The sequence below is a fragment of the Athene noctua genome, chromosome 34, assembly GCF_965140245.1.
Source record: "Athene noctua chromosome 34, bAthNoc1.hap1.1, whole genome shotgun sequence".
NCBI lineage: Eukaryota > Metazoa > Chordata > Aves > Strigiformes > Strigidae > Athene > Athene noctua.
In genome coordinates this window covers 223048-235068 of record NC_134070.1, presented here as the reverse complement: position 1 = coordinate 235068, position 12021 = coordinate 223048, and the positions used below count along the sequence as shown (strand labels likewise).

At 65.7% G+C, this 12021-nt stretch overlaps 3 protein-coding genes across 5 annotated transcripts in view; 1 reads left to right on the top strand and 2 right to left on the bottom strand.

Annotated features, from left to right (window-relative positions):
- Positions 1-12021, top strand: part of LOC141972579 (uncharacterized) — a 710276-nt gene that overhangs the window by 539121 nt on the left and 159134 nt on the right. Inside the window, exon 11 of the mRNA XM_074930473.1 lies at positions 461-1250. Within this exon, the coding sequence (XP_074786574.1) occupies positions 461-1250 (790 nt within the window). The remainder of the gene's footprint in view (positions 1-460; positions 1251-12021) is intronic.
- On the bottom strand, positions 3225-8013 carry LOC141972604 (butyrophilin subfamily 1 member A1-like). 3 transcript variants are annotated; one of them, XM_074930521.1, is made up of 11 exons: positions 7916-8013; positions 7073-7416; positions 6274-6621; positions 5725-6006; positions 5529-5633; positions 5219-5239; positions 5036-5059; positions 4778-4798; positions 4386-4406; positions 4133-4165; positions 3225-4016 (listed from the first exon to the last, which is right to left on the bottom strand). In XM_074930521.1, exons 2-11 carry the CDS (start codon positions 7143-7145, stop codon positions 3334-3336), a joined length of 1611 nt encoding a protein of 536 aa, XP_074786622.1. In that variant the 5' UTR covers positions 7146-7416; positions 7916-8013; the 3' UTR covers positions 3225-3333. The 3 variants fall into 3 exon arrangements, with proteins under 3 accessions (XP_074786622.1, XP_074786623.1, XP_074786621.1); XM_074930522.1 differs by lacking the exon at positions 7916-8013 and having other exon boundaries at positions 7073-7145; positions 7246-7495; XM_074930520.1 differs by lacking the exon at positions 7916-8013 and having other exon boundaries at positions 7073-7495.
- Positions 7777-11919, bottom strand: LOC141972609 (butyrophilin subfamily 1 member A1-like). Its single transcript, XM_074930529.1, has 8 exons — positions 11589-11919; positions 11089-11436; positions 10540-10821; positions 10344-10448; positions 10034-10054; positions 9592-9612; positions 8813-8845; positions 7777-8696 (listed from the first exon to the last, which is right to left on the bottom strand). Exons 1-8 carry the CDS (start codon positions 11659-11661, stop codon positions 8014-8016), a joined length of 1566 nt encoding a protein of 521 aa, XP_074786630.1. The 5' UTR covers positions 11662-11919; the 3' UTR covers positions 7777-8013.

Here is a 12021-nt window from a genome sequence, read left to right as displayed (position 1 = left end):
CATCCACCCAGGTGAGAAATCGGGGTGTTTCGCCCCGCCGGCGCGTGAGGATCGCAGGGGTGGGGTGTTCGTTTGGGAACCCCCCCCCCTCCCGTGGGCATCCCCCCCACACCGTGACTCCGCGGGGACGGTCCCATCCTGGGGCAAAACGTAATCGCATCTCGGTCTGACCCTGCAGGAGACGGGACGCGGAGGGAGGACGAAGGATGCGGCGTGGAGCGGGGGTGTCCCGATGGAGCCGAAACGGGGGGAAAATCCGACGGGAATAATCGTGGGAGAGTTTGTGAGAGGAGCCGGGGGAGGGAGGGACCCCCGGGGGTGGAACAGACGGACAAATTCACCCGTGACGAGGGGGATCGGCAGCTCTCGGGGGCAGAAAGCCTCTACGAGTGTTGCCACTGCAGGAGACGCTTCCAGGAGAGGTCGGAGCTCATTGGCCACCAGCGGCTGCACGGAGGAGGAAAAACATTTAAATGCCGCGAGTGCGGGGAGGAGTTTGGGCAGAGCTCGGCCCTTAGTTCCCACCAGCAAAGCCACGTGGCGGAAAAGCCCTACCAGTGCTCGACGTGCGAGAAGTTCTTCAAGGATCGCTCCACGCTCATCCGGCACGAGCGGGTGCACACGGGGGAGAAGCCCTACCAGTGCCACGAGTGCGGGAAAAGGTTCACGCGCAGCTCCGACATCGTCGTCCACCGGCGGACGCACACGGGGGAGAAACCCTTCGAGTGCGGCGAGTGCGGGAAGAGGTTCAGCCAACGCTCCAACCTCTTCACCCACCAGATCGTCCACACGGGGGAGAAACCCTTCGCCTGCCACGAGTGCGGGAAAACCTTCGCCCGGAGGTCGGAGCTCACCATCCATCTGCGCACGCACACCGAGGAGAAGCCCTACCAGTGCTCCCAGTGCGAAAAATCCTTCCGCGGGAGGTACGGACTCTTCAGGCACGAGCGGTTGCACACGGGGGAGAAACCCTACGCGTGCGGCGAGTGCGGGAAGAGCTTCGGGCAGAGCGGGGACCTCATCACCCACCAGCGCTTCCACACGGGCGAGAAGCCCTACCAGTGCTCGGCGTGCGGGAAGTTCTTCTGCAATAAATCCAGCCTGGTGAAACACCAGAAGTGGCATTCGGGGGAGAAGCCCTACAAGTGTCACGAGTGCGGGAAGAGCTTCGGGCAGAGCTCGGACCTCATCGCCCACCAGCGGACCCACACCGGGGAGAAGCCCTACCCCTGCGCCGAGTGCGGGAAGAGGTTCACCAGGAAATCCAGCCTCATCGTCCACCAGCGGGGACACAGAGCCCGGAGAACCGGAGAACTCTCGGAGTTTGGGAAGAACTTGGCGGGACACTCCGGCGCCGACGCTCCCAGGAGCGTCAGCATGGGGGAGGGTTTGGCCCCGTGTGCAAAGCCCCTCGAGGCGGCGTCAAGCCTCCTCGGCCAGCAAAGGTGACACGGAAGAGAAAAAACCTCCCAAGTGCCTGAAAGAGGAGAAATGGCTTGGCCTGGCTTGGCTTGGCCCGGCTTAACTTGACTCGACTTGGCTTGACTTGGCTTAACCTGACTTGACTTGATTTGGCTTGACTTGACTTGACTTGGCTTAACTTGACTCAACTTAACTTGGTTTAACTTGACTTGGCTTGACTTGACTTGACTTGGATTAACTTGACTTGACTTGACTTGACTTGACTTGGCTTGATTTGACTTGGCTTAACTTGACTCGACTTGTCTTGGCTTAACTTGACTTGACTTGGATTAACTTAACTTGACTTGACTTGACTTGGCTTAACTTGACTCGACTTGGCTTGACTTGGCTTAACTTGACTTGACTTGACTTGGCTTAACTTGACTTGACTTGACTTGTCTTGGCTTAACTTGACTTGGCTTAACTTGACTTGGCTTAACTTGACTCGACTTGGCTTAACTTGACTTAACTTGACCTGCCTTGGCCTGGCACCAAGCTCACGCAAGACACGCAGGAACAGGGCCCACGTGGGTCACCCCAGATTTAATTTAACCAGATTTAACCCCCTCAGGGGCAAAAACTCACCAACTGCACCAGCGCGGGCTCCGCCGTGCCGGGACCAGCCAAATTCCTCCCGGTGCCTCGTTAGCGCGGGGATTGTTTAATTGTCATCATGTTGCTCTTCCAGCAGCTTCATCCGGACCCTTCGCTCCCAGAGCCCGTCTCGCACCAAATTCCCCCTTTTTCCAACACCTTTGTGTTATATTTTTTAAGGTCAGCTGATGCCGTGCCGCCTCCCGAGCTCGATGCATCGAACCTCGACTTCCAAACCGGGTGGGTTGTTCTGAAGATTTTTATTTTCCCGTTCGATATTTGTGGATATGATAAAAACGGGAGGAAATTTTATATTGGCCAGAGGAATATTCAAGGAATCGGCGTTTTCCCTCCGGAAGGTGGAGAGATTTTTAACGGTGGAAAAAAAAAAATCACGAGATTCCCCACTGCGGATGTTGGGGAGGGCCGAGAGCATCCACTCCACCTGATCTGAGGGAAAATCATGGGATTTCCGGAAAAGGAGCACGACTTGGCAGAAGGAAACCCTCAGAGGAAATTTATATCAAATTTTCAATAAAAAAAACTTTTTTTTTTTTTTTTTCTTTGCTGGATCGTCACCGCTGCTCGCGGGAGGTCAACCGACCTCGTGCCGTGGGTGGGATGAACGTGCCTCCACGAGGAACACCAGTGGGAGCTGGTGGGTTTTACTGGGAGGACACGGCAGCCTGGGAATGGGGGGGGGCTCCACCTTCCCCCTCTCGGGCCCCGTCTGTACCATCGTCCCTTCACACTGTGCCAAACTGGTCCCAGTACATCCTCCGCACTGGAGCGTGAAGCTGATGGGTCTGGGCCAAACCGTTGATGTCTGGGCCCAAAATTAGTGCCCCCCTCCCCTACATTTCTGTACCCCCGGGGTGGGATGGGCCCCCCCCCAACCTTGGCGGTCAACCAGTAGCTCCAGTATCCTGCTGGTTTTGAGGGACTCTGTGGTGGGGGAGAAGCTGGGAGGGCAGCTCATGGCCGGGGAGGGGACACTGGGGTTGAGCTGGGCCTTGGAGGATTTGGGGGGGTCCGAGCGATGCGCTGACGTCCTAGTGAGTAGAGGGTGGGGCTGAGGAGGAGCAGGGGGGGGCTGAGCCCGCCCAGGGTGGTCCCGCACCCAGAAAAACCTTTTCAGTAGGAGAATAAAAATCCCCCAGGACTCCACGGACAGGTACAAACATTTATTGAGTAGGCCACACAGAGAGAGAAGAGCTGCCCAGAACGTGGCCAAAAAACCCCCCGATTCCGCCCCAAAATGGCGTCTGTGGAGGCCCCTCAGTGCCCCTCTGCCTCCCGGGCGGGGGCAGCGCTGAGAGGGGCGTCTGCCGCCGCGGGCCCGAGGAGAGGAGAGCGGCGAGTGAGTGGAGAAGGGCCGGGGCTGGCGGGGGCTGCGGCGGGGCTGGGAGGGGGGCGGAGGGGCTGGGGGGAGCCCCCCCTGAGGCAGAGCTCGGTGCCCTCTGACCACAGACAAAACCAGGGGTGGAAGATCGTCCCCTTCAAGGAGCCGGGAGGGAAAGTGAAGATCTCGGCCCCGGTCTCGGCGTTGATGAACGTCACCAGCCCCTCCGTGCAGTCCAGACAGACCAGGATTCTCCGGGGCACCGGGGACTGGGACAGGTCGTTACGAGGAGACGTGAGAGACACCAGGTGCCCCCCGTAGTGTCGCACGGCCCAGAAGCCTCCTTCAGGCACCACCTCGGTGTAGCCCTTGCGAGTGATATCGGCCCTGACCACCCCCACAGCCCAGCGGACATCCCCGCCCGGGTACAGCGCCACCGCCACCTCCCAGCAGTGCCGCCCCTCCCCGAAGCCCTCCTGGCCCAGCACGCAGTAACGAACGTCAAATCTCTTCCAGGTGTCGGGCAGGTCCTGCCGGGCATTTCCCAGTTTCACGCGTCTGCGATCCGGCGAGAGGACGAGTTGGGGATGAGCCGTCTCGGGGTCCAGGGTCACCACGTCTGCAGGGACAGGAGGAGCCGGAGCACCAGGGGCAGAGCTCAGGCCTGGGCAGGGGTTCACCAGCCCGGGGCCAGGATCTGCCCCGCGGGGCAGGAGACCAAAACCCCCCGGGTACCTGGATTTTCAGGAAGCAGAAACTTTCTCCAGGCTACAAGGAGAGAGAAGAGCCGGTCACGACCCACAGCCCGTGCCCAGCAGCTCAGGGCAGGGGAGAGGGTCCAGCCCTGGGGGGTCTCCCCGAGCTGCCCCCCCCTGGGCCGCAGGGTCTTCCCCGCACCCAGGGGATGGAGGGAAGGGGGAAGGGGCGAAGGGCCGAGCTCAGAGCCCGGGCGAGGACCCTGCGCCGACCAGAGCCCTCGGACACTCACCCAAGAGAGCAGCTTGTTCCCCTGAAAGGAAAAGCAGAAGCAACGTGTGAGCGGAGGGGACAGACCCTGACCCCGGGTGGGATCAGGGAGGGGCTGGAAGAGCTCGGGGGAGCCTCAAACTGCTTCACTGTGGGGTGTGGGAAAACACCCCCGAACCCCGGGAACGGCCCCTGAGAGCCCGGGCGTGGCCCAGCGCTGGTGCCCACGGATGAAGACGAGGGAAGAGGGGCCATGGGAGGTTCTTCCTGAGCTGCCACCCCCCGGGCACGGACCCTCGGGGCTTCCCCACAGCCAGGGGGTGGAGGGACGGGGAGGATGGGCAAGGAGGGGAAGGGCCGAGCTCAGAGCGCGGGCGAGGACCCTGCGCCGAGCCAGAGCCCGCGGACACTCACCCAGGGCCTGGTCTCGTTCCTCTGGAAAGGAAAAAGAGAAGGAAAGTGTGAGCAGGGGGGACAGACCCTCACCCCACGGCTGCTGCCTCCAGAGCTGTCGGAGCCGGGGCAGAGCCCAAACTGCTGCTCTTTGGGGTTGGGAAAAGACCCGAAACCCCGGGAATGGCCCCGGAGAGCCCGGGCATGGCCCAGGGGGAAGGGCCGAGCTCAGAGCCCGGGCGAGGACCCTGCGCCGAGCCAGAGCCCTCGGACACTCACCCAGGGCTGCGTCTCGTTGTTTCTCTACAAAGAAAAACCAAAATCAAGGTGTGAGCAGAGGGGCCCGAGCCCCCCCACGGCTGCTCCCCCGCGGCAGAGCCCCGCGCCCCGCCAGGCCCCCTCCCTCCCAGGGGGCTCCTTTCTCCGGACGTTTGGCCGCGGGAAGGGGCCGGCAGGACTCACCCAGCTCTAGGCGCTGCAGCGCTGCAAAGCAAAGGCAGAGGCAGAGGGTCAGGAGAGCAGCTGGGGGCACCGGGGGCACCATCTGCAGAGGGTCTCTGGGCGCTGCCCCCGCCCGGCGCTCTGGCCGCGCTCCCCGCGCTGCCCCACAGCCCGGCCCCCGGCCCCTTCCCTCCTCTGCCCCAAGAGCTGCTCCAGGGCGGCCAAACGCTGCCGGGACACGGCGCTGGGCCCCTTGCGCGGGCGCCACGGGCCCGGGCTGGGCCTGGCCCCGCACCCAGCCCTTCCCCTGCGCCCTCCAGCACAAACTCACCTCTCCTTCTCCACAGCCACGCGCCCAGGCCCCACGACGCCACCAAGAGCACGAGGAGCACGGGCAGAGCCACCATCCAGGGCCGGGCGTCGTGGAAGAAGGGAGCTGAGAACCGAGGAAGCGTCAGGAAAAGGCTCGACTTACGCTCCCGCCCGCGGGGAGCAGGAGGAGGGAGAGCCCGGCCCCGGGGTCGCACCGGAGATGTGCAGGGACGCCTCCTGCTCCTGCGCCAGGCGGCTGTTCCTGACCACGCACGAGACGTTGCCGCCTCCGCTCCCGCTCACGACGGCGACGTCTTCGACGTGGAACAGGCCGCGCTGGTCGGAGGACCGTCGCTGGGAGCGCGAGGGCAGACGCTGCCCGCCAGGACCTTTCCACAGCACCTGCGGCTCCGGGTACCAGCCGGCCGACCGACACCGCACCCGGATGCCTCCGTCCTCGTGAGCCTCCAGAGAGAGCTGCGGGTCGGATCCTGTGGCTGGGGAGAGCCCGCGGGGGCGCTCAGGGACGGGCCCGGCCCAAAGGCAAAGCCCGCGCCCGGTGCCAGGCCCAGCCCGGGGCCCGCGGGGGCTGCGCCAGGGCTCCCACGGCACAAAAAGCAAAGCCGGGGGCCACGGCTCGGGCCGAGCCCAGGGCTTGTCCCTCGGCACTGAGTGGCCGGCGGGAGGATGGGGCAGAGGCCTGGCAGGGTCACACAGACCCACGGACACCCCGACCGTGCCCTGAGCCCGCCCCGGCCACTCACCCGACACCTCCAGGTCCGCTGTAGCTTCGCGGTAAGTGCCAGCGTCCTGCACGGTGCAGACGTACTGGCCGTCGTCAGAGGGTCTGAGCCCACGGAGCCGCAAGTCCAGGCTCCCGTTGGCGAGACCAGCTCGGACCAGCTCCGTCCTGCCCTGGTAGTCCGTCAGCTGCTCCCTGTCCTGGTCCTCTCCGTTCCGGTAGTGGTGCACCGTTTCGGAGAAGCGATCCCGGATCCATCGGATCTCCAAGCCGTGAGCGTCCTTGCGTGGGGACACGTGACACGGCAGCACGACGTCCTGCCCCACAGTGCCGCTGACAGGGTGGCCCGGTCCCACCACTACGAAGCCACCTTGGGGAGGGAGAAGGACACAGAGACACGGAGGTTGCCCCTACGTTATGTTCTGGCCCCGCGGGGTCGGGGCGAGCTCGCGTGAGCGGCGCGGGTTTCATCCCACGGGCGTTGCTTCGGCCCCGCCGTAGCCCAGAGCCCCTGCAGAGGGACTGGGAGGACTGGGAGGAGAAGGAGCTTTCCCAGGGGTGGGAACCTGCTCCAGAAATTGGCCCCCGCCCCAGGCGGCCCCGCTGCAAATGTGCGAGGGGAGCAGGGCAGGAGGGGAGTGGAGATGTACCCGGGGCAGGGGGGGCAGAAAGAGCGCGAGAAAAGTGAAACCGAGGGGAAGAGAAAGCGAAAGGAAGGCGCAGCCCAGCTCTGGGCTCAGCCCAGGGCCCCACGGCGGCTGCCCTGCCCCACATGTGCCCCCCAGGCGGGCACAAGCCCCCCGGCCCTGCAGGGTCCCTACCTGATCCCGGGCGCAGGACGTGCAGAGTCACCCAACAGCTCAGGAGGCCCCTGGGGCTGGCGGGGAACCGCATCTGCGGGGGAGCCGGAGGGGAGGGTGGGCGAGGGGGGCAGAGGGAGGGCGGCCACGGGGGCTGCGGCCACCGCAGCGGGGCCGGGCAAGAAGGGCTGCACCTGCCCCGGGAGAGGCTGCGGGAATCCCACCGAAACACCGGCACCGACACCCCGACGGCGGGAGAAACCGGAGCTCGAGGGCAGGACGGGACCACGCGCGGCTCCTCAGGGCAGCCCCGGCGCTGCCCCCCCCCTCCGGGAGTTCTTCGAAATCCCTTTCATGGCTCTAAACTGAATTAAATTAAATATTTCCCATCCACTGTGCAAAGAAAAAAATCATTCCCCAGACGGGTCCGAGCTGCGGGAGTCCGGAGGCTGCGCCCAACCTTTGCACGGTGCCGAGGGCTTTTATGCTGTGGGGTGAGCGGAGGCTCCACCCCCCCCGCACCAAGACAGGATGTAAGAATAAAAACCAATGTCGGATTTTAAAAAGTTTTTCTCCGTGAGCGAGCAGAGGAAGCTCGGAGCTTCCTGTTGGTTTCTCTAGGTCTGGGAGGAGCCCGACGATGTCCCCGCAGCCCCACGGCAGGCGGGAGCTCGTGGGGACTGGGGGGCGAAGGGGACAGGATGGGGGGGCTCCAAGTGCCAGGACGTCCCAGCCGGGCCCTGTCCCCTCGGGGACCTGTGAGGGCTGGGACACACACGTGTCCCCCGCTGTCCCCATCGACCCACCCTCACCCACCCCAAAACAGGGAGTGAAGGGGGTCGGACTCCACGGGCAGTTACAAACCTTTATTGAGTCGGACATGGAGTGTGAGAGAGAAGAGCTGCCCAGAACGAGGCCAAAACCCCCCGAATTCCCCCCAAAATGGCGTCTGTGGGGGCCCCTCAGTGCCCCTCTGCCTCCCGGGCGGGGGCAGCGCTGAGAGGGGCGTCTGCCGCCGCGGGGCCGAGGAGAGGAGAGCGGCGAGTGAGTGGAGAAGGGCCGGGGCTGGCGGGGGCTGCGGCGGGGCTGGGAGGGGGGCGGAGGGGCTGGGGGGAGCCCCCCCTGAGGCAGAGCTGGGTGTGCTCTGTCGCCACCCAAAACCAGGGGCGGAAGAACTTTCCGTCCAAGGAGCCGGGAGGGAAAGTGAAGATCTGGGCCCAGGTCTCGGCGTTGATGAACGTCAGCAGCCTCTCCGTGCAGTCCAGACAGACCAGGATTCTCCGGGGCACCGGGGACGGGGACAGGACAGTGGGTGGAGACGTGAGAGACTGAAACTGGTTCCCAAAGTGCCGCACGGCCCAGACCCCGGCAGCAGGGCTCAGGCCCAAATTCCCGTCCCTGTTCACAGAGTTCCTGGCCACCCCCACAGCCCACTGGGCATCACCCGCCACCTCCCCCTGCACCGCCACCTCCCAGCAGTGCCGCCCGCTGCTGAACCCCTCCCGGCCCAGCACGCAGGGAACATTCGAAAATCTCTTTCCGCTCCAGGGCAGGTGCTGCTCGGCCTTTTGCCAGCTCACGCGTCTGTGATCCAGCGAGAGGACGAGTTGGGGATGAGCCGTCTCGGGGTCCAGGGTCACCACGTCTGCAGGGACAGGAGGAGCCAGAGCACCAGGGGCAGAGCTCAGGCCTGGGCAGGGGTTCACCAGCCCGGGGCCAGGACCTGCCCCGCGGGGCAGGAGACCAAAACCCCCCGGGTACCTGGATTTTCAGGAAGCAGAAACTTTCTCCAGGCTACAAGGAGAGAGAAGAGCCGGTCACGACCCACAGCCCGTGCCCAGCAGCTCAGGGCAGGGGAGAGGGTCCAGCCCTGGGGGGTCTCCCCGAGCTGCCCCCCCCTGGGCCGCAGGGTCTTCCCCGCACCCAGGGGATGGAGGGACAGGGAGGACGGGAAAGGAGGGGAAGGGCCGAGCTCAGAGCCCGGGCGAGGACCCTGCACCGAGCCAGAGCCCGCGGACACTCACCCAGGGCCTCGTCTTGTTCCGCTGGAAAGGAAAAAGAGAAGAAACGTGAGCAGAGGGGACAGACCCTCACCCCACGGCTGCTGCCTCCGGAGCTGTCGGAGCCGGGGCAGAGCCCAAACTGCTGCTCTTTGGGGTTGGGAAAAGACCCGAAACCCCGGGAATGGCCCCGGAGAGCCCGGGCATGGCCCAGGGGGAAGGGCCGAGCTCAGAGCGCCGGGCGAGGACCCTGCGCCGAGCCAGAGCCCGCGGAGACTCACCCAGGGCCGCGTCTTTTTGCTCTGGAGAGGAAAAAGAGAAGGAAAGTGTGAGCAGAGGGGACGGATCCTCATCCCCAGCTGCTCCTGGGGAAGCTGCCACAGGTGGGGTAGAGACCAAACTGCTTCCCTTTGGGGTGTGGGAAAACACCCTCAAACCCCGGGAACGGCCCCTGAGAGCCCGGGCATGGCCCAGGGGGAAGGGCTGAGCTCAGAGCCCGGGCGAGGACCCTGCGCCGAGCCAGAGCCCGCGGACACTCACCCAAGAGAGCAGCTTGTTCCCCTGAAAGGAAAAGCAGAAGCAGGACGTGAGCAGAGGGGACAGACCCTGACCCCGGGTGGGATCAGGAAGGGGCTGGAAGAGCTCGGGGGAGCCTCAAACTGCTTCACTGTGGGGTGTGGGAAAACACCCCCAAACCCCGGGAATGGCCCCGGAGAGCCCGGGCATGGCCCAGGGGGAAGGGCCGAGCTCAGAGCCCGGGCGAGGACCCTGCGCCGAGCCAGAGCCCACGGACACTCACCCAGGGCTGCGTCTCGTTGTTTCTCTACAAAGAAAAACCAAAATCAAGGTGTGAGCAGAGGGGCCCGAGCCCCCCCACGGCTGCTCCCCCGCGGCAGAGCCCCGCGCCCCGCCAGGCCCCCTCCCTCCCAGGGGGCTCCTTTCTCCGGACGTTTGGCCGCGGGAAGGGGCCGGCAGGACTCACCCAGCTCTCGGCGCTGCAGCGCTGCAAAGCAAAGGCAGAGGCAGAGGGTCAGGAGAGCAGCTGGGGGCACCGGGGGCACCATCTGCAGAGGGTGTCTGGGCGCTGCCCCCGCCCGGCGCTCTGGCCGCGCTCCCCGCGCTGCCCCACAGCCCGGCCCCCGGCCCCTTCCCTCCTCTGCCCCAAGAGCTGCTCCAGGGCGGCCAAACGCTGCCGGGACACGGCGCTGGGCCCCTTGCGCGGGCGCCACGGGCCCGGGCTGGGCCTGGCCCCGCACCCAGCCCTTCCCCTGCGCCCTCCAGCACAAACTCACCTCTCCTTCTCCACAGCCACGCGCCCAGGCCCCACGACGCCACCAAGAGCACGAGGAGCACGGGCAGAGCCACCATCCAGGGCCGGGCGTCGTGGAAGAAGGGAGCTGAGAACCGAGGAAGCGTCAGGAAAAGGCTCGACTTACGCTCCCGCCCGCGGGGAGCAGGAGGAGGGAGAGCCCGGCCCCGGGGTCGCACCCGAGATGTGCAGGGACGCCTCCTGCTCCTGCGCCAGGCGGCTGTTCCTGACCACGCACGAGACGTTGCCGCCTCCGCTCCCGCTCACGACGGCGACGTCTTCGACGTGGAACAGGCCGCGCTGGTCGGAGGACCGTCGCTGGGAGCGCGAGGGCAGACGCTGCCCGCCGGGACCTTTCCACAGCACCTGCGGCTCCGGGTACCAGCCGGCCGACCGACACCGCACCCGGATGCCTCCGTCCTCGTGAGCCTCCAGAGAGAGCTGCGGGTCGGATCCTGTGGCTGGGGAGAGCCCGCGGGGGCGCTCAGGGACGGGCCCGGCCCAAAGGCAAAGCCCACGCCCGGTGCCAGGCCCAGCCCGGGGCCCGCGGGGGCTGCACCAGGGCTCCCGCGGCACAAAAAGCAAAGCCGGGGGCCACGGCTCGGGCCGAGCCCAGGGCTTGTCCCTCGGCACTGAGTGGCCGGCGGGAGGATGGGGCAGAGGCCTGGCAGGGTCACACAGACCCACGGACACCCCGACCATGCCCTGAGCCCGCCCCGGCCACTCACCCGACACCTCCAGGTCCACTACGGCTTCGTTGTACGCAGTAACTCCTTGCACGGAGCAGAGGTACTGGCCGTCGTCAGAGGGTCTGAGCCCACGGAGCCGCAAGTCCAGGCTGCCGTTGGCGAGACCAGCTCGGACCAGCTCCGTCCTGTCCCAATATTCCCTCGACTGCTCCCCATACAGGTCCTCTCCGTTCCGGTAGTGGTACACAATTTTTTCGGACGGGTGTCGAATCCACCAGATCTCCAAGCTCTGAATGTCCACACGTGGGGACACGTGACACGGCAGCACGACGTCCTGCCCCACGGTGGCACGGAGAGGTTGGCCTGGTGCCACCACTCTGAAGCCATCTTGGGGAGGGAGAAGGACACAGAGACACGGAGGTTGCCCCTACGTTCTTTCCCGGCCCCGCGGGGTCGGGGTGAGCTCGCGTGAGCGGCTGCCCTGCCCCACATGTGCCCCCCAGGCGGGCACAAGCCCCCCGGCCCTGCAGGGTCCCTACCTGATCCCGGGCGCAGGACGTGCAGAGTCACCAAACAGCTCAGGAGGCCCCTGGGGCTGGCGGGGAACCGCATCTGCGGGGGAGCCGGAGGGGAGGGTGGGCGAGGGAGGCAGAGGGAGGGCGGCCACGGGGGCTGCGGCCACCGCAGCGGGGCCGGGCAAGAAGGGCTGCACCTGCCCCGGGAGAGGCTGCGGGAATCCCACCGAAACACCGGCACCGACACCCCGACGGCGGGAGAAACCGGAGCTCGAGGGCAGGACGGGACCACGCGCGGCTCCTCAGGGCAGCCCCGGCGCTGCCCCCCCCCACCGGGAGTTCTTCGAAATCCTTTTCGCGGCTCTAAAATAAATTAAATTAAATATTTCCAATGTCCTTCGCAGGGGAGAGTCACTCACCAGACGGGTCCGAGCTGCGGGAGGCCCGAGGCGGCGCC

Bases quoted from the DNA above. Each gene is read 5' to 3' on its own strand.
- LOC141972604 (XM_074930521.1), bottom strand. From the start codon at position 7,145: ATGCGGTTCCCCGCCAGCCCCAGGGGCCTCCTGAGCTGTTGGGTGACT. The intron at 6,007-6,273 runs GTGAGTGGCCGG...GGCTCTCCCCAG, and splicing joins AGCGGACCTGGAGGTGTCGG to CCACAGGATCCGACCCGCAG. The intron at 4,799-5,035 runs GTGAGTGTCCGA...TTTCCTTTCCAG, and splicing joins ACAACGAGACGCAGCCCTGG to AGGAACGAGACCAGGCCCTG.
- LOC141972609 (XM_074930529.1), bottom strand. From the start codon at position 11,661: ATGCGGTTCCCCGCCAGCCCCAGGGGCCTCCTGAGCTGTTTGGTGACT. The intron at 10,822-11,088 runs GTGAGTGGCCGG...GGCTCTCCCCAG, and splicing joins AGTGGACCTGGAGGTGTCGG to CCACAGGATCCGACCCGCAG. The intron at 8,697-8,812 runs GTACCCGGGGGG...CTGTCCCTGCAG, and splicing joins TCTGCTTCCTGAAAATCCAG to ACGTGGTGACCCTGGACCCC.